This window comes from Exophiala mesophila (assembly GCF_000836275.1).
Source record: "Exophiala mesophila strain CBS 40295 unplaced genomic scaffold supercont1.6, whole genome shotgun sequence".
NCBI lineage: Eukaryota > Fungi > Ascomycota > Eurotiomycetes > Chaetothyriales > Herpotrichiellaceae > Exophiala > Exophiala mesophila.
Genome location: NW_015622509.1, coordinates 915,484 through 939,083, shown reverse-complemented (window position 1 = coordinate 939,083; position 23,600 = coordinate 915,484). Strand labels below are relative to the sequence as shown.

Sequence of the window (23,600 nt, the reverse complement as noted above, 5' to 3'; positions counted from 1 at the left end):
CAAAAGCTTCTGGTTGATGTCATTGCCAAACTCAACTAGCTCTACCAAACTCGGGCACATTATGGTCAACTTTTTCCGAAGCTTGGTTCACAGCTGTTGCTGGCCAGTGAGAAGCCGGTTTTTGTTAAATGCCTGCGGTACCACGCAGTTTCACATGTGAGTTACTCTCTTTTGCTGTATGTGCTTGTTGCATGATTCCCCAGCTTTGAAACGTCTGTTACTCATCATGTTGGCTCTTGTCGTTGCTCTCTGTGCACTATGGCTTCAAACTGTCTTTGTCGCTGCTCAAGACAGCTGTCCTGCGGTCACCCAGCATCTCAGCGACCCGCCCTACGAGAACTTCTTCTACTCGGATTGCAACAGTGACACCCAAGTCGTCGTCACCAGTCCTCTCCCGGAGTCCAATCTCTCCATAATTGGCCCAAGGCTGGTTGTCGCCTGGCCTGCGGGAAACAGTGGCATCTGTACCTTTTTTCAACCCTCCAATGGTCGAAATGGCTCATTGTCCATGACACTCGTCAACTCCACCCTCGGAAATCCCCTCTCCCCTGTGTTCCGAAATGCGTCGAATAGTTCAGATTACCCCGTGGTTGGTGTTGAAGGCGTGTTGCTCTTCAACAGCTCCGCCACTCTCACCATTCCAATTCTGGGGAGCATCAGAACAATTCGAGATTTCACAGAGGGGCCAAGCCTTCTACAAGATGTCATACAAGATGCCATTAACCTGACAAGATACGAGAGAACGGGCGCCTCGTATTCAAGACTCTGGCTTGACAATGTCACCACCTCCACCTTCACCATTGTCCCTTTCGGTAATACCCAAACAAATATCTCCATCGATGCGGAAAATAAAACCATCGATTTCGGGGCTGGTTTCTATTCCTTTTCCGCCAGCTTCAACTATCCCCAATTGACTCAGTTATCGCCAGACGAGGTCTTGAATGAAGCATCCGCAAGTCTTATTGACCAGCAACCTGACCAAACAACATCTTTGTCATTCTTATCATATTCTGAAAAACTTCTGGCCGGAGCATGGAGGTTCCTTACATACTTTGGTCGAGACAGCATGATCAGTGCCTTGCTTTTGGAGCCTGTTCTTAGCCAGGGAAATGGCTCTGCAACTGAAGCCGTCATTGGGGCTGTCCTTGAACGCATCAATCGCACCGACGGCTCCGTGTGCCATGAGGAAACTATTGGAGACTATGCTACATTTCTCAATCGAGAGGAAAACATTACCAGCACAGATCCTGGGTTCACGTATCCAATGATCGATACGGATTTCTTCCTTCCCATCTTGATGCAGCAATACTTCAATCACAGTCCTGACCGAATCGAGCCTCTCATGAGCCGGGATGCTGGAACCTTTGACCCTGATAACGACGGGCTGACATACGGCAACTTGACGCTGATAAATGCCGAGAAAATAATGAACATTACAGCCCCCTTTGCTCGCAACCAGACAGAAAATAATCTGATCCATCTCAAGCCTGACGAGATCGTTGGCCAGTGGCGAGACTCAACTTATGGTCTTGGAGGTGGTCGAATCCCCTTTGATGTCAACACGGCTTTGGTTCCTGCGGCATTACGTGCAATCGCCCTACTCGCCCGCACAGAAGGCGTTTATGCCAATGACACCCGAGTCAACACCAGCAACTGGGCAACACTGGCGGACACCAATGCTCAAATCTGGGAGGAAGAAACATTAAGGTTTTTTGAAGTAAACATCACGGCAGATGATGCTCGAGACCGTCTGGACAGCTTCGTCAACTCCTCAACCTTTTACAACGGACCTACTAACGACTCATCCTTACCGGAAGATGGCAATATCACCACCTACGCAATTGCTCTCCAAGGATATGACGATCTTGACTCGGTCGACGTTTTGCACAGTGACACAGCATTTCGACTGTTCTTCCTCAACGCATCATCATCGACGCCCGAGGCAGAAGCCCAAGAAACGCGGTTCATCAATGCCACTGCGGATAGTCTGGTGCGGCCATTCCCGGCAGGATTGTTGACCCCGCAGAGCATGGTGGTGGCCAATCCAGCACTTTCGGGTTCAGACGTATTAATGGAGAACTTCACTAACTCTGCTTACCACGGAACAGTAGTGTGGTCGTTCCAGCTAGCCATGATGGCCAAAGGTCTTGAACGGCAGCTCGCGCGGTGCAATACGACGAGATATGTGGTGCCTGACAATAGCACTCGTACACCCGCCTGGTGTGACGACGAGACCGTGGAGCCTAATGTCCGTCGAGCCTACAACGCACTGTGGGATTCAATTGACGCCAATGCCGCACAGTTACAAAGCGAAGTCTGGAGCTGGACGTATGACAATGACACAGCCACTTACACCACCACTCCGCTCGGCGCCTTACCACCTCCTCCAGGCGTCAGTTCCGGGACCGAAAGTAATGTTCGTCAACTTTGGAGCCTGACTTTTCTTGCCGTCACCAGAGATGCCAGTCTCGCGTGATTGGCGAGGGCAATTTTGGCTGGCTTTGGAATGATGACAGATAGATTGGTGGTGGTCTACTGTTTGCGACTCGAGGCCGTATGTGGCTGGTCACTCTATATCTGCAATCAGTGTATATGGGCAAAGTAATCCAATAATACAGTGTTCTCAATGACGTTATCAATCGTGTTGGTCCACTAATGATACCCGAGTAACGAGTACAAAGTGGATACATGTCTACAGGCGATGCTTGACTTGGAGCACAAAGATGATTTCACAAACAAAACTACACGTTTCAGCACGTATGAAGTTTGGATGGTTTCTCCCATTTGGGTCGATCCTATGTCTGTATGCATGCGTGGTTAGGACATTTGAGAACGACTGACTTTCCAACACCCCTTTTCAGTCTCAAGCTCCGTCTCTGTCTCTTTGGTATGCGGAGGCATGCCTTGCCCACCCTCTGATAATCCTCTGACTCAACTATTCCTTTGGATTCAATCCTTTCTTTCTCTTTTGCCTTTCCACTTTCTTGACTTCCAATCGATCCCAAACGAGGACAGGGTCACAGGCCTAATCCTCGTCTCGGTGTAGTATGACAACGTTGCGCTTTTGGTCCGCATGTCCCCTTTTCGAACCCCATTTCCTGCATTCATGTCCCCAAATCCATTTTCCAAGTCCTTGCCCCGTGGGTGTGTGTATTTGTCCACGAGCGAGCAAACTGCCTCTTTGAAATGACAGCTACTCCTCCCTCTCTTCTTGACCATGAACAAAACCCCCGCCTCACAAATCAATGACCTCCGTAGCCTCCGCACGAGTTTGTGTACCCAGCGACCCCTTCTCCTTCTCCTCTTCCTGTTCCTTGCCCAACCTTCTAGCCAAAGTCAAGACACAATCATGCGCCACTACTTTCCTGACACATTTGAGATCTCGACACCCGTAAATGGTCCGAGGTAACTGAGTTTCCAAATCCTTCGAGTGTGGAAATGGACCTTCGCCGTCGAATTCCTCCGGATCATCAAGGAATGCCATGTGGTGGATATATGCCCAGTCTCTCCCTTTGTATGACGTGGCGTCGATTTTCGGATCGGTTACCATGGGCCGGAACTGGCCTGCGTGTCTCTTTTGTGGCGATGCGTCCGATTGTGGTGACTCCGGAGAGTCGGAAGACGGAGAACTGGCTTGACATGTGCGTTTGTTGGAAACAGGAGATGATGCCTCGGAAGGAGCGGGTCTGGTCTTGCTGTGTTGTCGTTGATGACCATGAGCCTTCGAGTTCTTGCTGTTGTTCTTGTCGTTGCCAGTCTCAGTCTCAGTCTCGGGTTTGGTTTCGCTAGAGGAGGCCTCGTTCTTGGTGAGGTCGTGTGGACGCTCGGGAGAAATTGGCTCCAGGGACAACACCTCCGTGAGAGTGCTGGGAATGTTGTCGAGGCTGAGATCAATGTCTTCGAACACTGCATTATTGTCATCATCATTGTCATCATCGGAATTAGAACCTTCTTGGGAGGTCGCCGTGCTCGATGCTGGAGATACTCGCTTCGGTGGAGTTGTTGGGTTTTCAAACTCCGTATCCTGTTCCTGGGCGCTTGTTGTTGAGACCTGGTCGCTTTCATAATCGTCATCACTCTCCGACGGGGTTTCATCATCTGATTGCTAGTCAGACTCATCCCCAGAGTCATTTCCAATCATATCCGAAATGCGAACCTCGTTTGACAACCTTGAAGCAGGTCTTGGCTTTGAAGCTTGGGTGTTGATGACTTGAGCCAACGGCGACGGCTTCATCTTGAAAGCTCCCGGATGATATCTCGAAGAAGGGATCTGGGCCGATTGTAGCTGGGCGTATCCCGCAGAAGAAGAAGTCGAAGGTCTGTATGGTGGTGATGGCCTGTTTAGATTGATCGGAGTGTCTAGGGTGGCAGCGACACTCGGAGGCACCGGCTTTCTGTGTTTTGGCGAGGTCTTGAAAGAAGTGGCATTGGGGACGAACGCCGGGCTGATGACATTTCCGCTTTCATCTTTGAGGGTTGAAAGCGGAACTGATGTGGATGGTGTTTCGGTGGCCGTAGGAGCGCTCTGTGGTTTTGGGGGTTTTTGCAGTCCAGTTGAAGCAATCTTCGGGCTATGATCAGGTTGATCATAGCATGGTGAATGACTGGACGCCGTTTCGAGGTGCCCTTGACCTATGACTTGGTTAGTTGGAGTCTCTGGAGTGGGCATCACAACTAACCCAGTCTTTGGTGGAGGCAACGCTCGAACAGCCCTCCGCTCCAGATCAGCCGCGGAAGCCCGAGGAGCTTGCCTTCCTTCATCCCATGCCTTTTGCGTCTTTTCTTCAACAGCCCGGTCATTCACCGTACGGGCTGTATAGGCCTGGTACCAGGACATCGCGCCGGCCCGCCCATACCTCGGAGTGGCCGTGTCATCGACCACTGAAAAGCCTGTAACGGCTGGTGGGCTCATAAAGCTGGTGCCCGAAGACTGGGCATTGTTCTGGTTTGACCCAAAGCCTTCCAGGGTCAAGGTATGTTGAAACGGCTGCAGAGTGGCCGGTCTGAAGGCATCTTGGGTTGATGCCGGTTGTTTAGGAGGGCCTTGATTGTTTGACCCTCGGAACATGTCGAAGATTGAGGGAGCGGGCTGAGCCGCTGGAGCATCCTGATCCGTCATGTTATGGTCAGGAGAATGAACCTGACCTTGTTGCTGGCTCTGATCCAGCAAGGTGAGACCGGGAATGACCACCGCTCCGCTGTTTTGTTGGGCGTTGCCAAAGCCCACGTTCCCAAACCCTGAAGTCTGGTGGCTCTTTGGAATGCCACCAAACCCGGAATTTTCAAGGGCGGAAGGCTGGTTGCTGCCAAAACCAGTCCTTCCAAACGAAGAGACGCTCCCAAAGCCGTTGTTGCCGATAGCAGAGGGCTGGCTACCCTGCTGCTGGCTCCCGAAGCCTGTAAATGGGCTTGATTGGCTAGCCTGTTGTTGGCTGCCCTGCTGTTGGCTCCCAAAGCCCGAAAACTGGCTTTGTTGTTTGGTCTGAGGTTTGCTGTCAAAGACAGTAAACCCCGAGCCTGGTTGAAAGGGCTGAATCTTTGCCCCAAACAACCCAATCGGGGTCGCCCCGAATAGCCCAGCTGACTTTGTGTCAGCGTCTTCACCGTCGAGATCCATTTTGGTATCTCGTATCTGGTCAGCAGCGCTCTGGGGCGTTGCCCACCTGCTTGCCTCCAGGCCAGGAGCCTTCTTGGCCACCGTTGAGGCCAGCTGGGCGCGGGCTCTGTCCGCGGCCTTGAGGTTTTCGAGCTCAAGTTCCAGCTTCTTGAGCCTCTCTTCCCGCGCCTCCACCGCCGACCGGGCTTGGTCGCGCTCCTCCTGCACCTTTGTGCCCAAGGCCATCAGGCGGGCGACCTCTGCCTTCTCCTGGGCCAGGAGCGCAGTCAAATTTTGGTCCTTGGCCTTTTGCAAGGATTCCTCCAACTTGGCGATCTTGGCCTTTTGGAGAGTCACCACTTTGGCGGCTTTGGCCGTGGTTTCTTCGACCTCCTTTTTGCTGGCCAGGACTTCTTCTTGTGCCTGGCTCTTGACCTTTTCGATCTCCTTGGATTTGGCTGAGATCTCTTTCTGCGCCATCCTCTTGATAATTTCGATCTCCTCACCTCTGGCGGTGAGGGCTTGCTGGGAGGTGGTCGCTGTCGAAGCTAGAGCCTTGAGTTGCTCTAGCTCTGTGGATTTGGCAGCAAGCTCTTGCTGCATTGCGAAGGCGGCAGAAGAGACCTGCTCGGCTCTTGCGTTGGCCTCATCGAGCATGGCCTTGATGGCCTTCAGATCATCCTGGGGTTGCTGCTGTGCAGCCGAAAGGGAAAGACGGAATGACTCCTCCAACTCAGACTGCTTCTGTTGAGCGGCAGCATGCTTTTCTTCGGCAAGTTTTCTGCCGAGTCGTTCCTTTTTGGTGGCCTTTTCAGCTTCTGCTAGCTGAGAGCGCACCGAAACAACAGCAAGTCTTTCTGTTTCACCGTCTTGCATTTCACGGTGGAGTTGGTGGCGGAGCTCGTTGAGTTGGCCCTGGAGTCTGTCGATCTGTTTGCCTTTTGACTCCAGTTGGCAGGTGGACTCACGCAAAGACTCACGGGCTCTCTCATCGGCCAATTCGAGCTGTTGAACAAGTTCCAGCTCTCTGGAGGAAGGAGCACCGGCGGCAGTTCCCTGCACGCTGCTTTCAGGGGAGTAAGGGACCTCGAAGCGGTTTTGCTGGGAGCGGGTGTCGAGGAGATCGGACTGCGGATATTGTCTGCGCAGAACTGCAAGTGCCAGTCTGGTCTTTGGCCATTTGGATTCTTCAAACACTTGGCGCGGGTCGACTACCGTGCCAAACAAGATGTCTAGCAAGAGTTCGGCAGGGGGGGCGTTTGCATGAAACTGCTCGATATGAAGAATGGCGACGCCTGCGCTGAGTGCGATGGTCAGGTAAGAAACGTAGACGATCATAATGAAGAGCCGAAAGATGACAGAAAGCGGGAACCCGAAGAGCCAACAGATCCAAGTCACGCAAGTCGAAGACGAGGCGGTCCAGCTTGATCTGTCGAAAAATTGTCCGCACGTGATGAAGTACCTGTCAAGCCACAAACGACTCTCCTCAACAGGAGGCAAAGGAAGCGTGGGGAACCTGCAATTGACTGGAGCCGTAAACATCTCGGACTGTTGTTCTTCGAGCCCTTGTTGTCCTTGTCCTTGTTCCTGCTGTTGTTCTTGTGAGGACGACGGTGCGATGCGCTCGCGAAGATATAGGAGAACACGCAGCAGGGCCATGAACGACGCAACAATGATGAAGATTTCCAACTGAGAGAGTATGTGGCCATTGTATGCCAAACCAGGTTGAACTTGAAGACGAACTATCTCAGATGGAGGCATCCGCATGTTGTTTGAGTCGAAGAAACCGGGAGTCGACGAAGGACTGAACGTGGAGAAGCCTATGGTCGTGGTTGTAGTAACCGTTGACGTGGTTGTTGCCGTTACGGTTGTGACAAAGGGGCGAAGGACCGAAGACGCAGTTGGTACCAGAGATGTCGTTGAGCTGGAGAAGGCAGAGAGAACTGCCGTGGCAAAGGTTGTGGCGGAGGAGGATGTCGCTGGCAGCGACCTCTGGTAGGCAGGGGGCATGAGGCTCTGAATGAGCCACGAGGAGGCATCACGAACAGCCCAAGGGGCGTTGGTGATGAGGTGAGCAATGGCGCTCACCAAGGTGATGACGTGGTTGATTCCCCACGCCATTGTGATATCGGTTATGAGAGGTTAGGGAGAAAAAGGAAAAGGTTGAAGGTGGATTGGTAGAGATCTGTGAGACCTGTGAGATCCTCTGGAGAGCGAGAAGAATTTGATGAGGGAGAAGATGAAGATGAAGATGATAGGGATTGTGGGTATGATGATTGGAAGAAGAAGAAGAAGAAGAAGAAGAAGAAGACGATGATGATGATGAGTCTCTTTGACAGTCAGAGTCCTTGAGATCTTGTGGGTTGAAAGCTGTGTGTGAGTGGGAAGAAAATGGGAGGAAGAGTGGAAGGACGGGTAGAAGAATAAATAGGCAGGACGAGAGGCAGATCTGGGGTGTGGCAGTGAAGTAAAGAGAGACGTGTAATAAGTGAAGTGACTCGATTATTGAGACAGTGAATAGTAGTATTGTTTTCGTGACGCGACTGAAGCGTCTCGAAGTGAAGTGACAGAGTGGAATTATGACTGACCTCCATCCAGCAGGCTGGGATTCTCCCTTCACGTCACCCACCGAGGTCCTGGCATCCCATTCATGCTTCCCCCTTGTCGTAACGATCTGATTTATTTTTATATACCGAGTGAAGACTCCATGATGCTGGTGAGTCAACTCGAGTCTGAACAGTGAAGACGATTCCGAACCAGGGACACTTCACTTGCATCCAGGGACGGGGACACTGGCAGAATTGATTTCTCTTGCATTTTGCTTACATTGGCAGAAGCAGACTTTATGTCTGATCCAGTCTGTTTGCTTGATCCAGATCATCTCCCGAAACAAAGTCAATGCAAACCGGGGTCTGGAAACTCCGACAGTGCATTTTACCCAGAATTTGCGTGAGGTGTCTGCTCGACAGTAATGTGGTAACCTTCTCACCACTTCGCGCTCTCATTCATGTAGTGAAGGGACGATGTAAAGTAATCTCGAGGGCAAACAGCGTTGTTGTCGCCTGTAACGCGTGCCTGGACGCGTTCCTGGAATCCTCCATCTTGTCGCCTTGCACAGGTCGATGACCATCTCTGAGAGGGTCCTGCGACTGAGTATGGACTCATAATCGTGTCCAGAACATGGAATCATTCATGATGAAGTATAATAGGACTGAAAGAATGGAACAAGTTTCATCGTATTGCTGGGATTTGAAGGTATGTCGTTGGAATGGCCTTGGCGTATTAGTCACGTGTGATACGTCACGTGGGTCTTGTCTTTCCTGACTTCGCTTCGCTACTTGATTTGATGTCTCTTGATCTCTCTGCCGTCGACATCGTCGCTGATAGTCTCAAGGAGACAAAGCAGAGCACCAGACCTATCCAGTACGGGTATCTGAGACCAGATACACTATCATCCTCAAAGTGTTGTTCATCATACAACCGCTACTCTTGTTCCTTGCACTGCATGATTTCACAACTGCTCCTGATCCAGCAACCTCCATTCCCACCTCATCAAACTGCGAATTTATTGTTGATCGTCTGACTGATACAGCATGGATCACATTCCCTCTGATCTTCCTCCCCAGATCTCGGCCTACCTCCAAGCAGTCAACACCTCGACCATAGCTCCCGGGGATGACCTTGACGTCTTCTTCCACTGCTGGATTAAACCACATTGCCCAGCATGTCTCTCTCCGTCCAACAAGTACCCGTGCTCCTGGTGCGCAACATCCCAGGCATGCGTCCCCAATACCGTCTATGATTACCCTTTTGGCATCCTCTCTCCCCTGAAAACCGACAAGCTATGTCCGCTCGGTTGGCGGGAAAGGTGGGAGTTGAGAGCTCGCCCCTTTAGTTGTCGATGCTCGAGTATGACTTTTGTCAGTGTTGTTGTAACTGTTGTGGCGACATTGCTGAGTCTATTGTTGATCATTTTGGCTGTCATTGCCGGCAGATGGTTGGGCAGGAAATGGAGGGCGAGAAAGCCCGGTTGGTGGAGGGTTTCATCCTGGAAACCTCGTTGGCTGAAGTCCTCGACGGCGGACGCTGGGACTTCTACGGGTACAGAGCATGAAGGCAATTCCAACGACGAAACAAGACCTCTTCTTGCCTGAAATTTTGTTTGGGGTAACTGCACATTCCTACGGTGGTATACTAGTCGACTGGGCAGCCTCCTCGTCGGCCACCGTGTTGCCACTTCCTATGCCCTTGCAAACCTGACTGATTCGATACTCAGCACTCAACCCATTTCCATCCAGAATGAATCTGCCTGCACCAACAAATATCGCCTCCTCGAGTGGCTTGAACCGGGAGGCTCCCGTTTCGAATGTCACGTGCATGACTGCGGTGGGCGGACATAAGATCAGCCTCCCTCCACCAGCAAGTGGATATCGGAAAACCTACAAGAACTCCCGAAATCAGTCGAAGCCGCATTGGGACTCATTCCCAGGATCCGTCGCATCTCGTTGTTGATGTCGATGATGCCTGTATAGTGAATATGTATGGTCTCGAAGTACCAGTCAGGATCAGAAGGGGACATGTCTTGGATGCTTTGGCATTTGCATACCTCTCGAAGCCCATCTCTTCCTTCACTTGATGGCAGAACCAACTCGATATGTTAGTGGTCGATCTGGCCAATCTCGCCCACAGATGTATCGATGACAGACTCACCCAACGACCAAATCACTACTCAGCCGCATGCGCCGTCCGTCAGGGTCGTTGTGGACATAGTCGACACCCTGGCCACGCATGTGGGCGTTGATGAGGATGGGAAATCCGGGTTCGGATGTCAATGAGGCGTCCACCAGTGGAACCACGGTCAAAGGATTGCCGCGGGAGAGACTACCGACCTGCGTTGCCGGACCGATCAGGACACGCAGGTGCAGGGCTGGTTTGAGGGAAGGGTGGTCGGAAATGGTAGAGGGGCGCGAAGATCTGGCCCTGGAGATTTCTGTGGCCTCGGACGTAGGTGATGACATGATGTTGGCAGATGTCTAGACGTAGTGGTATATGTGGATGGTTGTTATTTTTGAATACTTTTGAGCGCCTCCGATAAACCAGTGGTCCAAGCATTAGGCTCTGCTGCATTCCAAGAGTTGCTTTCTTCTAGAAATCAGATCGATCGTCGCCTGTAACGAATGATGGCCTCGTTGGTCCTCGTTTGCATTACAACCTCATCACAGCCATAGCTTCCTCCGATCTGTGTGGTCAGGCTGTGCTGCTGTTCTTCTGATCGTTCGGAATCAAGGGGAGCGTTTCTTGAGAATAATCAATAGATCATGTCGTGGTCAACGAAGGACTGGAGTGAGCAAAGATCGAAGATGGTCCGCCGTGACCCCGCACGGGGCCGGGGCGGAGAAATATAGACGTTGGACAAGATATATCATGTAAGCCATGAGGATATATTTAAATCATGTTTGGGATAGGACAAGTACTCCCAGCAAAGGTAGCTGTTGGTACATTCTATTCGTCTGTGTTTATATACGTAGATGTCGTTAAAGTCGTAGCAGCAGCAGTACCATCATCATCATCGTTGCTGTCGCCACACAAACATTAGATCACGGCAGATCATCACCTCCAACCACCTACTCTGCCTTCATCCCAACGAGCCCTCATCTCTCTACGCCTCTCCAGTGTCGTAGCGCCCTCTCTGATCCTCCTGACCCACTCACTGACCTCCTTCTCACTGGCCTTATTACCACCTGGACCGGGTACACCCCCATAGTACCCCGCGGCTCCATCTGCCACATCGTCGCCGCCAGCACCATCCAAGAAACTCTCCTGGATGGCCTTGAGCAGATTCTCCTGCTCGCTGATACTTGACAGTAGTCTCTGATACATCTGCCGAGGACCCCACGGCGCCAGAGCATCATCCATCTCCGTCTGCTTGCGGCGCCATTGCGTCTGCAACGATGTGTGATTGAGCATCAGCTGTGCTGTCTCATCCCGTAGTTTCCGAACTTGTGCCTCGAGCTGGGAGACCTGCTGTGCCACTTGGATGTTGCCCTGGATTGCGTTTTGCAGCGGAACCATTGACGATGCGTATGAGGGGTGTGTTGAAGCCAGCGACGCAATCAACATAGGGTTATTGAGTAAAGATTGGAGTTCCGTGATCGGCTTATCCGTGACTTGTGAGGGGAGCCATCGATCCTGTAGGGTGGGCGGGGGGATGGGCGTGTATTGTGGCTGTTGCTGCTGGGTAGATGACGGCAAGGGTGTCGAGCTGGAGTTTGGACTGGAGACGGGGATTGGAGGTTGTGGTCGTGGAGAATGGGTCGCTGCTTGAGTAGGAAACGGTAAACCCCCGACTGTGGTTCCAGTCGGAGTAGATGAGAGTGCTGGTGTGCCACTTCGACTCGGGTGTTGGCTATGTGATGGTGGTTTTGGTGGAGGAGGAGGTGGTGTTGCCGTGACGGGTGACGGTGGGACAGATGTGGATGGGGGAAATCCAGCGGCTGGAGACGAGGTGTAGAAGGATTCCGACATGGCCTCAATAATGGAAGAGAGACACCTGAAACCGTGTGGATGCTAAGAAGAGGTCGAGGGTTTGTATCTAAAGGACTGGGTGTGATGTGATGCCTCGAGATGAATGCATGACCTCAACAAGGCTGGGCCGAGGGGCGAGGCTGGCTGCGCAAGGCTGAGGAATTATGCCGCTCCGATGTTTATCCGCTCCGCAGCGCAGTTTCTCTCTTTCCTCATTCTACAATTCTCCAGCGCCCGCAATCTCATCACACTCGCGTATATCCAGTCCATCTCTGTTCATTCTTCAATCATTTACCTTTATTTCCTCGGCCGCGTCATACAGAGGAGGACAACACCTGTCAGGACACTTAACCATCCACCTCCACAACCTCCAGGGCGACAGTGAAAAATGGACTACCAAAACCGGGCTGGATCGAAATTTGGCGGCGGCGGAGTGGCTTCACATTCAGCGACCAACGCCGACCGACGAGAACGACTACGAAAACTCGCTCTCGAGACGATCGATCTTGACAAAGACCCATATTTCTTCAAGAACCATGTCGGATCGTTTGAATGTCGGCTATGTCTGACAGTCCATCAGAACGATGGATCATACCTCGCCCACACTCAGGGTCGCAAACATCAGACCAACCTCGCTCGACGTGCCGCACGAGAACAGAAAGAGTTACAAAAGGATGGCCAGATGCTTGGGGCCGGAATGATGGGTGGAGTGCAGGTGCGCAAGAACGTAGTCAAGATCGGTCGACCAGGATACAAAATCACCAAGATCCGCGATCCCTTGACAAGACAAGTCGGCTTGTTATTTCAACTCCTCTACCCCGAAATCACGCCAGGCGTCGAACCAAAGGTCAGATTCATGAGTGCATTTGAGCAGAAAGTCGAAGATCCCCCAGACAGGGATTATCAGTACTTGTTGGTCGCCGCTGAACCCTACGAGACCTGTGGTTTCAAGCTGCAGAGTCGCGAAGTCGACAGGAGGGAGGGGAAATACTGGACTTGGTGGGACGCCGACGCAAAGGAGTTTTGGTGTCAGGTTCTCTTCAAGACTGAGCGTGACGAGAGGTATAGCAATGTCCCTGGCCTGGCTCCTGCTGGTAAGAGATAGGCAGACTTTGGAGACAAAATCACTGCCTCGACACACACAAACTGTACCAACATCTCAAAATCAGGAGCATTCAAAGCGGGATTCAGGCTAGTCTAGACGTTTTTACATATAATGATACCCAATGAGGATGATGTCAGCATCGACGGCTTCTATTCTCTTGTACTTATTTCTAAACCCCGTGATCTCCGTCCATGCCTCCCACCTTGTACCTTCGCAGCTCTTGGCCTTGTTCGAGGCTATTTTCACCAATGTCTATTCGAATCTTCACCATAATGGCCTATCTGAACAGTATTTGGAGAAGATGGCCTGGGCAATTGAAGAGCGGAAGGTTTATTTACTTGGTCTGGACGCAAACCCTGGTTTCAAACTCGCCCGCTGAGGCCCTGTGGCACAAAACACAACCCAAGCCGAGTAATTCAAGTATCTTACAGTTCTGCGGTCACCCAGGCAGGCATTTCTGCCACTAAATAGTCGAGAAGCAGGCCGACCACTATCCACTGGTTACACTGCAGATCTAGGGCGACAATTCGGCTCACGACGACTAGAGCCGACGTCGGTGTGTTTGTTGGCCAGAAGGGGGTTGCGTCTCCTCGAGGTTTGGGCAATCGGAACACCGCATGACAATGACAGCATTGTGCCAGTCGACGTAGGATGCCACTCTGGAATGCGATGGTAGCAAGACTGGCGAGAAGGTCGTCACGAGTCACAAAGGCTGGAGGAGGAGATCAGATCAGGGAGGAAGAGAAGATGAATGCTGAATATATATATGCTCGACTCTTCGATCCAGGCGCATGTTGTCTTGCATTCCGTCCCCAGTGATTAGCAATCATCATACCCATCAATTTGGGTGTCAATTCATGCGCCTTCGCTATGCAGTATCATGTACAGGTTGGAACAGACTCTTTACCGGCCCATTTCACTTCGTTTCGTTTCGTATCCTTGTGGTCCCAAGTCCAAGATGTTCATGTCCGGGTTGCCAAGGCATTCCGAAGTAGCACGACATCGCCGTATTCTGTGAGACTGAAATCTCGATCGACAATATTGTCCCAGGCTCGTTGCATTTCCTCCTGTGCCTTTTTGTTACTCCATCCCCAGCCTGGTCGTTCATCCCGCTCTCCTGAAGCACCTGGTTCCTCTCTTGGTTCCTGAGAAACCTGGTTGGTATTTTGGGGTCGAGCAGACTGGCGTGTGGCGGTCATGTTGGCCTGAGGATTGTTGCCGTTGGGTACGGTGACCTGAGGGATACTATCATCTGATTGAGGCTGCGAACGAGGAGGTGACAGTTCTCCGGGGGCGGCCGCATTTAGGTGGTTGTTTGCAGGAGTCTGTGGATCTTCGACGGGAAATAGGCTGTCATCCTCGTCGAGGTCTCCGACATCTCGAGATGGACCGGGGAGTGAAGGTGAGGATTCCGTGGAGGAAGTCATGGTCTCGTCAGGATCCATACTGTTTGACCGGCACAGTGAATAGTTGCCTATGCTATGAGTCTTGGATAGTGTGAAGTTAAACGTCTGGTCCCGATTCAATTCCTATGTCGTTCTTTGGAGGTTGTGAAGCGAGTGGAGGGACTGTCCCAGGTGCAGTCATTGTGATTCGCCGTAGTGTCTTAATGATCCGACCTATGATTTTGTGGGGAAGGTGCCACTCACATTGTGGTAATATGAGGCCCCCACCTGCCTGGACACTACGGAGTATATTCAGGCAACTAAAAGTAAACAGCGACTCACCATCGTCTTGTCCATATAACCATCTAAACATTCTGGGGCTCACCACAGTCTTGCTGCTGGACCACGGTCCTTGTGGTCAATCTAACGCGAAAGAATCGAGCAGCTAATCAATCAGAGACCAGCGGAATTACACGATGGCCGTTAATGTCCGAGGGACATAGAACTTCACGACGTACGCTGTCCTGGTAATATAGAAATAAGGTAATCGCCCCGGGGTAAATAGTAGTCACGTAGTAATATTATCAACAACTCTACCTAAGTAGGTATTGAAGGAATTCCATGCCTAGCTGCTTATTGCGGCACCAAATATACCGGCATATGCCTCACTAGACCTTAGGGAGTTCAATTCGCACCTTGTACTATCCGTTCCAATGCTATTTCACCGGGTATGTTGTTTAAATCTTCCCGCGCACCTCCTTGGAGGTCACTGACATGAGATTCGAGAGCGTAAGATCCTTGCCACATATCCTGTTTCTCCGTACAGTATCACCATCAAGATTCATCCTCCGCAGCAGACCAGAAACCAGCCCAGGCTCAACACCCGCACCAAGTAGGCGGGTTACACTGAGTGCCGCTGTACGAATCAATGTTGACACAATTCCAATAGTTCGTGCAAAGACTGTCGCAGTCGTCCGAGTCGTCGTCGCGTGGGAACACACCTTGGCTTGTAACCAGTGTTACACCCAAAAGTAGGAACAGCGACGATGTGAGGGCTTGAAGACGCATGGTGAGTTCTGGTGTGAGGTAAAGGAAAGTCTGAGGTTTTCGGTTGTTGTTATAGATGTCCAATGTGTTGTGTTATGAAATATAAAGCGGCTTGCCTCGTGAGCCCCAATAGGCTCGAGTTTTATTTTGTATGCTGACAATAGCGGTATCAAGTAGTATTGCACTGAGGGACAAGGAACAAACAAAGAACTCCGTGAAGAAGCCCCGGCTTAAGTATACTTGAACATGGAAGCTTCCCCCCACAGTCTCGCAGAGACAAGTTCAGACCGAGCTGGAAGACAACATCACTCCCGTCCTCTTGCAACACCCAAACCAGCATGGAATCAATCAAAGACCTGGAAGTCGATAGTGCGGCCTTGAAGTCGGCCGGCTAAATACCAAGCCCCCAGAATAGTAGATCTAGATCGTGCATCAGCCACCATGATGGCCGTGCGCGCCACGCTCGCATCAGATTGCATGGCACGAGAACACCCAAAATAAGGACATGACACAAGCTATATGCGGTTCTTGGCCAAGGAAGGTATACGTTTATCCAAAAGAAGTGATCGTGGGAAAAGACTGTCGATAGAATTATCAAGACTAATACTATCATTGAAAGGAGCTTTCAAGGGACAACACGCAAAAAAATAGGCCAACAATGACGACAGCAGGCAGGACTTCCCGCGTGCATGGACCCCTTAGGACGAATCAATAAGTATCTAAGCCGAAGAGTCATACCCAGCGACTGTCAAGTTATGCCTCTGAGCAGGCCGCCAGGTTTAGAGCCAATAGAAGGCTTACTAGTACTGCAACCCTTCTGTGTAGCTTGAGATTATGTATCAGACATTGGAGCCTATCCAAAAACACTGCTACAAGACAACAGAACCCTGCCATCGTCGGAGATTATCTCTTCTCTCGTTTTGTACCAGGAAATCTCGATAATTGTCGACAAATTCGACCAGAGCACGCATGAATTGCTCAACATGGCGGTCCTTTGTCTCAATACTCAGGGTTATGAAACCTCTCCTGGCGATGAAAATCCCCTGATCAAGCATGTGGTGATAGAATAAAGCTTTCAGAATTTCATAGTGTCGACCCCCAAAGTGAACTGCGAGAAGACTTCCAACGCCCTGGACGAACATTTTCGGTTCCACCCCTTCTTGCCTCGGTATACAGGTTTCGATCTCGAGGGCGATTATTTCCCTCAGGATGTCCCCTAAGCTGTTCAACTGGTTCAGTGTTTCCCGATTCAAGATCGCGGCTATATCGACTCCGGCAGCCATCAACTCGCTCAATACTACAAGTAAGGCTAACCCGGAAAGATGGATAAAGGGTATACCTAGTGACACGTGGCTCATTGTAAAGAAGTCTTTATCAAATCGAATATCTGGCGCATTGGGATTCTACAGCTGCTGAAACATCGACTGGCAAACCCATCGACGCCCTTTTCTGTCCGCCAATGGCCTCAGCATCTTTTCCACATGACTATCTCCCGTAAGTTGCAGTCGAGCGTCTGCAGAACTCCGTCCATTCAGACTAGGTACCTTGCTGACGCAGTCGCCCTGTTAGCTGGTGGGGTTATCTCGTACAGTAGAACCTTCTTGGCTATCCTGCATTCATGATTCTTTCGACATATGTTCAGGCCGACTTGAAAGACACCACCTACAAACCAGTCAACGAAATCGATCAAGAGACCTACGATCTTTACGACCCGGTCCTTTTTGACGGCGCCCCTGTTTGCTTACAGCTTGTTGGGCGAACAATGCAAGAAGAACAGCTATTAGCAGTAACTGCGGCATTGGATAAAGCACTCAGGCACAGCGGTGTACGCGAGGCCACACCAGATGAACCATCGGAAATTCATTGCGACATCGCTTAAGTCTGTCTGACTAGGGCAAGTATCAGCGCCTCCTCCAGTATGTGACCCAGATGAACCAATCAAGAGCCGTGGCCAAGTCAGATCTTACCACAACGACGCCAGGGTGTTACCAATGAGCTCAACGAGATACCGCTCGTCTCACACGCTGTCGTTCACCAAATTGGACCCATAAAGTCTAGACTGAACTCGTCTCCAGGAACGAGAGAACCCCGCAATATCATTGCAAGTGAAATGGGGATACGCACTGAGATTCAATTTGACTCGGCCTTTCGCTCTATAGCTTCCTCTATACTGAGATTAGATCCAATTATCATCACATCTAACACGATAGTTTCTAGCTTTTTAACGTTCTGGCCCATCAGCTTACTCTGACACAGAAGAGATTCTCTCCGCCAAAAGAAGGTGTGGGGAGGTAATCGTTGATCCCGGTCCAGAAGAAGAGGCTTGACATTTAGCTATAGTCGGCATACAAGGCTACCAACTCTTCCATTAGAACCTCATTCTCCTAATATCAAACTTTTACGTCTTCATCTATCAACTTTGTAGCATCCATCAAACGCTGAAAATGAAATTTGTCACCATATCAACGATCGCTCTAGCCCTCCTATCAACCAGTGCTGACGCCACCGTCTTTCTCGGCACCCAGGGTAACTGGATCATCGCCTGGATTAACGGCGACAACTCCTGCACACAATCTGTGGCCATCTCGAAGAAGAGCGAGAACCCGTGCGGCCGGCGCTTCAAGCTGAGCAATGGATACACCTACTCCGTGAGACCCATTTCAATTTTACCCCTGCCTGGCTTGGTGTGAGAGACTAATTGGTGCTTTAGCTCACCGGCTGCGGTGGTAGCAACTTCGCCGTCCTCAACGGCGATGGCTCTTTCAACGCTCTGTGCAAGCCACAGAAAGAGTGGTATGTTTCCTGCCTCGGTTATAACCTGGGAAGAGCCTACGGAAACTGGGCCTGCTGAGAGGACTCTACACGTTGTGTCAACGAGACGTTGGGGGCTCTGGAGTTGGTTCGGACGACGTGGAAATCCGGAGATAATTGAACGTGAAGGGTTCGACAGTCGGCATCTGTCTCAGCAGGATTAAGGATTAATCGCATCCACATTCTTTTGCTACTCCAGGCGAATATTCGAGGGGCTTACATGTCGAGGTCACGTACAAGTAGTTTGGTCTTTTGGATGTCAGCCAACCTGGAGAAATCCCTTGTCTTCGCTGGTGCGGTCGCCTTCCTTGTCCGCGATGGGGACAGCGCGAGTAATCGGATATTCGAGTCAACCCGCAGGCTGAAGACGGTGGCACATATTTAGCATCGTATCGGCTGCGTACCTGTACTTATATAGCGTACGGGGAAAAATAAGAAAGTCAGATTCAGAGCGATCGTATAATTAGCGACGGCCTTAAGGGACCATGGCTTGGCATCAAAGAAAGAAAATCGCCCAAAAGCGGCGGTAGTGGTCGCCAGATTCGGCGGAAGATTTCCCTGTAACCTGCGTCGAATTGTGATGTCTTGGTCACAAACAATCACCAACGACAGGATCAAATACGATATGGGCGGTGGTGAGTGATTTCACTCAACGTCGCTCCACAGAGTTGTGAGTAAATGCAAGTCATATTCTCACTCCTGACCGGTCCAGGTCACTCTTCGATCTCTCTGCATCTTCTCGTAGGTCTGGCCTACTCTCTCAACTGGAGACCTTAGGGTTCTCCATCTTTCAACTCCCCCAACGCCGAGTCTGGACGCACCAAGTGTTCATACCGATCTTACAATTGATCATTATTTCCCAGTCATATCCTTGCCATGGCAAGCCAAGGTTCTGGAGAGCCCCATCATACGTCCAGAAGACCATCCTCGAAGGCACCGCTTCAATCCCTTCTCAGCTTTCGTTCTGATGGACAGTTGAGCACTCGCCGGCCCACCGAGCCAAACCCTCGGGATCGAGATGAACTTGTCCGTGTCTCCAAAGAGACATTGTCAGTTCTGCCAGGCTTGTTGCTGACACGACCCGATGCATCACCAGACGGCCACCTCTGCAAAGATGAACGAGTGGGCCCGCTCGACCAGAACTTCTGTCCCAACCTCCCCCAAACAAGAATCCGCGTCATAAATGCAGATTCAATCGATGCCGCGGTCGACCTTGCTGCTCGAACCTCTCTGACCAAACCAGTATGTGTGCTCAACATGGCAAACGAGATCCGAGCTGGTGGCGGTTTTCGCACCGGTGCTCTAGCGCAGGAAGAAGCCTTGTGCTACCGCTCTTCACTCTACATGACGCTCAAATCCCGTCACTACCCCATTCCACCGGAGGCATGCATTTATTCGCCCACCGTCCTCGTCATCCGGGAAAATCTGGAGTTAGGCCATCGTCTTCTCGATTGCCGAGATCCACGTCAACTCCCTGTCATTGCTGTGGTAAGTGCTGCGGCAGTATTTCGGCCCGAGACGAAACAGGTGGTCGCTCAACCCGGACAACCTCCAGTTCATGTGTATGCCAATAGGGCAGATCGACGACTCATGAGAACAAAGATGCGAATTGTATTGAGAACCACCATCAGAAATCGACACCGACAAGTCGTCTTAGGTGCCCTTGGATGTGGTGCATTTCAAAACCCACCCCAAGAAGTTGCAGAATTATGGGCCGAGGTATTGCAGGAGCCCGAATTCTCTGGTGGATGGTGGGAAGATGTCGTCTTTGCTGTGCTTAGCGACCAGAAAAACAAGAACTTCTGGTGGTTTGAAAAGACCCTGGAAGGCTTGCAGGTGTGAGCACCTTTTATGTGCTGCTTCGGCAGTTCTTCTCTGCTCTTTCCACTTCAAATGCCCTCAGCATAGGTATATCTCGGTCTGGACCTGGATTGGGTGGCCACTGCTCTGCAGCTTCAGTGGTTTGTTGGTGTTGCTGAGCAAACTTGGGCTCTTGAATCCGGGTCCAACCAGGGCCTAAGAATGACATTGGGACAATCACGAGCACTGACAAGACTGTGGCGTCCCGGACAACTTCTCTTGCAAATTTCTTCATGATGCTGGGTCATATACCTACTAGGTAACTATGCAAAAAGGCCAGTCTCTATCAGTCCGCCGTCCAACCGTTGACAACAGATTGGCACACATCTCGAGGGTAGGGAGACTATCCAATAATTAATGAATCCATTACATCATCACATGTTGACTTCTTTCTTGATGCTTTCTAGATTTCATCCATCCAATAGAAAGAAGAAGCCTCACGATGCAGTTCCTCCTGGCAGGTCACGTGCTTTCAAGGTCGGCGCAATTGGAGAGATGAAATTGCGGGGTCGGGGCAAAGTTGCTCCGTCAGGCCGGCGACGGTAAATCATAATTCCTCCGATCAGGGCCAACCAGGAAAGCAGAAGCATCTGCTGCTTCCATCCCGACGGCTTGCGATACAACAACGCAAATGAGAGTGCATCGCTTGATCATCGATGAGCTATGTTGTCCCGAATGGAGGCTTTTTTCTGAGGTAGGTGAATCAATCCTATGAGGCTCGAGTATACGATGCACAATATATAAGGTACTAGTATCGACGGGTATAGTCTCTGCTCTACTTGTATCGTCACCACTGAACTCAAGCATACACCCGACCTCAACTAGTCTCTCACAGAATCAAAGACTGCCTAATACTGACCTACTAAGGTATTCAATTTACTTAAACAGCAGCAAATTCATCATGCCAACCGAAATCAAAAAGGTGGTTGTTACCAAATTTGGAGGTCCAGAGGTTCTCGAGATCGTCAACGCCACACTCCCAGATCCGCCACCAGATCATGTTCAAGTCAAAATCCTTTACAGTGGCTTCGCGGGCGCCGACTTGAATATGCGATTGGGACGATACCCCATGCAAAAGAAGGCCCCTCTGACCCCTGGTTATTGTTTCGTCGGCACAGTCTACACCAATGGCGCCAATTGCTCGAGATTCAAGGTCGGAGATCGCGTCGCTTGTTTGACAGTCTATGATTCTGAAGCCACTTATATCAACCAGCCTGAAAAGTTCCTGGTTCCCATACCAGACGGTGTGGACGCCAAGGTCGCGACTGCACTGGTTCTTGACTGGAACACTGCCTACGGCATGGTCCAAGGACGGGATTGGAATGGCAAAAGAGTCTTCATCCATGGCATGAGCGGTGCTGTGGGCTATGCGCTTACGACACTGTGCAAGTTGCAAGGTGCTGAGGTTTATGGTACGGCATCCGCCAGAAACCACGAGGCTTTGAAAAAGCTGGGCGTGACTCCCTTTGTCTACACTGACAAGAATTGGATCACGGCCATGAAGGCTCTCGGCGGCGTTCACGGCGTCTTTGATGCTCTCGGCTTTGAAATCTGGGATGAATCCTATTCGATCCTGAGCGAGGAGAAAAGCATCCTCTTTGCTTACGGCATGAACCAAGACACCCTCAACAACGGTGAAACTCGCGGCACCCTATGGCCCATCTTGAAATTGCTGTCCCAGAATCTCAAATTCTGGTCTAACAAATCAACCACCTTTTACTACATTTCCCGAACACGATCCAGTTTTCGACCGAGTCTGGAGAAGCTCTTCTCCATGGTCTTGGACGGCACAGTCACTATACCGATCAAGCAAGAGTTTGCGTTGGATGATATCAGAAGCGTTCACGAGAACTGGACTCGCCTTACGGGCATGGGTTCGGTGGTTATCAAAGTTGCTTAAGGCTCGGAGATACCTAACCATAGTCGGGTATTTGTATGCACAGTTAATCGATATAGAGCGGGTATGGCGTCTATTTAGGTACAGGGCTAAGGTTTCTAAGATAGAATTACAAGTCCTAGATCTTTTATTCATTAAGTCGGTACTAAGTACCTAGCATCTACTACTAATATTACTAGAAGGACTGACTTCTTCAATGCTTACTACTTATATAAAGTAAGTCTAAGGACCTTACTAGTACTTAGTATTTAGTACTAACTTACTTACCTTAAGTACCTACCTAGTATCCTAAGGTGCCTTGTAGTAAAGTTAGCCAGCCTACTTACCTACTTTATATACTATGATATTAAGTAGGAACCTTGTACTACTTAGTTAGTAGTTATAGCTACTTAGCTACTTAGCTACTAAAGTCATATTTAAAAAGAACTAAGGTCGAGCTCTTTCTTTATACTTATCAAGTGCCTAGTAAGTAAATACTAAGTAGGTACCTAGGTAGTACTAGGTGCTTAGTACTACCTTAGTAGTAGTAGTAGTACACTATAGAGTGCGTAGAGGGTATGTAAGTTAAGTACTAGTAGTACTTACTTAGGTACTTAGGTACCTAATACTAGTGCTACCTAGTACTTCTAGTACCTATTCTTTAGTATAATCACTTACTAAAACACTGACTACTTAAGTTAGGTACCTAGTAGCCCACTAGGTACTAGCTAAATGCTCATCCTAGGCTGGCTTAATCCAGCTCAATCTCTAGCCTAGCTACCCCGGGCTGCGTACTTCGTCGAGCTGATACTAGGTTAAGCCCGGGTTAGCACTCTATATAAGGGTTAGATACCTAGTATTAAGTTACTAGGAGTACCTACTATTATTACGGGCTTGACCTACGCTGAACCACTCACTCGAAACCTAGCTGAACTACTAAGTACCTAACCTAGGTAGGTACCTACTTACCTTTGAATCATATTGACCTTGATGAAGGCCGGGCTGACCTATGACCTATCTAGTACTTACCTAGTCCTTTCTGACTTACTCTACTAGGTACTACTAGTAGAATTACGATATAGTACCTACTTATGGACTGAGTACTTAGTATATACATACTAGGGGTGTAATAGTAGGTAGTAGGTCGCACCTTCCTATTTAGGCGAGAAAAAAAGATCACGTTCTTAGGCCTATATTTACTAATGTACCACGAAATTAGTCCAGAATGGCTTAGCTTTCTTAATTAGCGACCGTGATTGGCTAATAATGACACTCCATCACTTCATCGCACCTTCCTCCACCATCAATTCTCCATCGCACCTTCCTCTACCATCAATTCTCCATCGCACCTCCCCTGCCATCAATTCTCCATCGCACCTTCCTCTACCGTCAATT

At 50.3% G+C, this 23,600-nt stretch overlaps 10 protein-coding genes across 10 annotated transcripts; 5 read left to right on the top strand and 5 right to left on the bottom strand.

Moving 5' to 3' along the window:
* Positions 1-226: 226 nt before the first annotated feature.
* Positions 227-2,662, top strand: PV10_08262 (uncharacterized protein; the record flags this gene model as incomplete). Its single annotated transcript, XM_016373255.1, has 1 exon — positions 227-2,662. One exon carries the CDS (start codon positions 227-229, stop codon positions 2,474-2,476), a length of 2,250 nt encoding a protein of 749 aa, XP_016220166.1. The 3' UTR covers positions 2,477-2,662.
* A 573-nt stretch (positions 2,663-3,235) lies between these two features.
* Positions 3,236-7,717, bottom strand: PV10_08261 (uncharacterized protein; the record flags this gene model as incomplete). The annotated part of the gene is made up of 2 exons (XM_016373254.1): positions 3,236-4,105; positions 4,157-7,717. The coding sequence occupies 2 exons, from the start codon at positions 7,715-7,717 to the stop codon at positions 3,236-3,238; spliced, it is 4,431 nt and encodes a 1,476-aa protein (XP_016220165.1).
* A 2,585-nt stretch (positions 7,718-10,302) lies between these two features.
* PV10_08260 (uncharacterized protein) lies at positions 10,303-10,614 on the bottom strand (the record flags this gene model as incomplete). The annotated part of the gene is made up of 1 exon (XM_016373253.1): positions 10,303-10,614. One exon carries the CDS (start codon positions 10,612-10,614, stop codon positions 10,303-10,305), a length of 312 nt encoding a protein of 103 aa, XP_016220164.1.
* Positions 10,615-11,091: 477 nt separating this feature from the next.
* PV10_08259 (uncharacterized protein) lies at positions 11,092-12,175 on the bottom strand. Its single transcript, XM_016373252.1, has one exon. It carries the CDS (start codon positions 12,119-12,121, stop codon positions 11,207-11,209), a length of 915 nt encoding a protein of 304 aa, XP_016220163.1. The 5' UTR covers positions 12,122-12,175; the 3' UTR covers positions 11,092-11,206.
* A 183-nt stretch (positions 12,176-12,358) lies between these two features.
* PV10_08258 (uncharacterized protein) lies at positions 12,359-13,358 on the top strand. Its single transcript, XM_016373251.1, has one exon. It carries the CDS (start codon positions 12,510-12,512, stop codon positions 13,224-13,226), a length of 717 nt encoding a protein of 238 aa, XP_016220162.1. The 5' UTR covers positions 12,359-12,509; the 3' UTR covers positions 13,227-13,358.
* A 563-nt stretch (positions 13,359-13,921) lies between these two features.
* Positions 13,922-14,751, bottom strand: PV10_08257 (uncharacterized protein). The gene has a single exon (XM_016373250.1). The coding sequence runs from the start codon at positions 14,669-14,671 to the stop codon at positions 14,189-14,191; it is 483 nt and encodes a 160-aa protein (XP_016220161.1). The 5' UTR covers positions 14,672-14,751; the 3' UTR covers positions 13,922-14,188.
* A 1,776-nt stretch (positions 14,752-16,527) lies between these two features.
* PV10_08256 (uncharacterized protein) lies at positions 16,528-16,800 on the bottom strand (the record flags this gene model as incomplete). The annotated part of the gene is made up of 1 exon (XM_016373249.1): positions 16,528-16,800. One exon carries the CDS (start codon positions 16,798-16,800, stop codon positions 16,528-16,530), a length of 273 nt encoding a protein of 90 aa, XP_016220160.1.
* A 67-nt stretch (positions 16,801-16,867) lies between these two features.
* Positions 16,868-17,537, top strand: PV10_08255 (uncharacterized protein; the record flags this gene model as incomplete). The annotated part of the gene is made up of 4 exons (XM_016373248.1): positions 16,868-16,961; positions 17,024-17,152; positions 17,228-17,235; positions 17,301-17,537. The coding sequence occupies 4 exons, from the start codon at positions 16,868-16,870 to the stop codon at positions 17,535-17,537; spliced, it is 468 nt and encodes a 155-aa protein (XP_016220159.1).
* A 1,773-nt stretch (positions 17,538-19,310) lies between these two features.
* PV10_08254 (uncharacterized protein) lies at positions 19,311-20,311 on the top strand (the record flags this gene model as incomplete). The annotated part of the gene is made up of 1 exon (XM_016373247.1): positions 19,311-20,311. Exon 1 carries the CDS (start codon positions 19,346-19,348, stop codon positions 20,309-20,311), a length of 966 nt encoding a protein of 321 aa, XP_016220158.1. The 5' UTR covers positions 19,311-19,345.
* Positions 20,312-20,945: 634 nt separating this feature from the next.
* PV10_08253 (uncharacterized protein) lies at positions 20,946-22,229 on the top strand (the record flags this gene model as incomplete). Its single annotated transcript, XM_016373246.1, has 2 exons — positions 20,946-21,023; positions 21,197-22,229. The coding sequence occupies exons 1-2, from the start codon at positions 20,986-20,988 to the stop codon at positions 22,227-22,229; spliced, it is 1,071 nt and encodes a 356-aa protein (XP_016220157.1). The 5' UTR covers positions 20,946-20,985.
* Positions 22,230-23,600: the final 1,371 nt, after the last annotated feature.

Excerpts from the sequence above, each read along its gene's own strand:
- PV10_08259 (XM_016373252.1), bottom strand. The coding sequence starts at position 12,121 with ATGTCGGAATCCTTCTACACCTCGTCTCCAGCCGCTGGATTTCCCCCA.
- PV10_08258 (XM_016373251.1), top strand. The coding sequence starts at position 12,510 with ATGGACTACCAAAACCGGGCTGGATCGAAATTTGGCGGCGGCGGAGTG.
- PV10_08257 (XM_016373250.1), bottom strand. The coding sequence starts at position 14,671 with ATGGATCCTGACGAGACCATGACTTCCTCCACGGAATCCTCACCTTCA.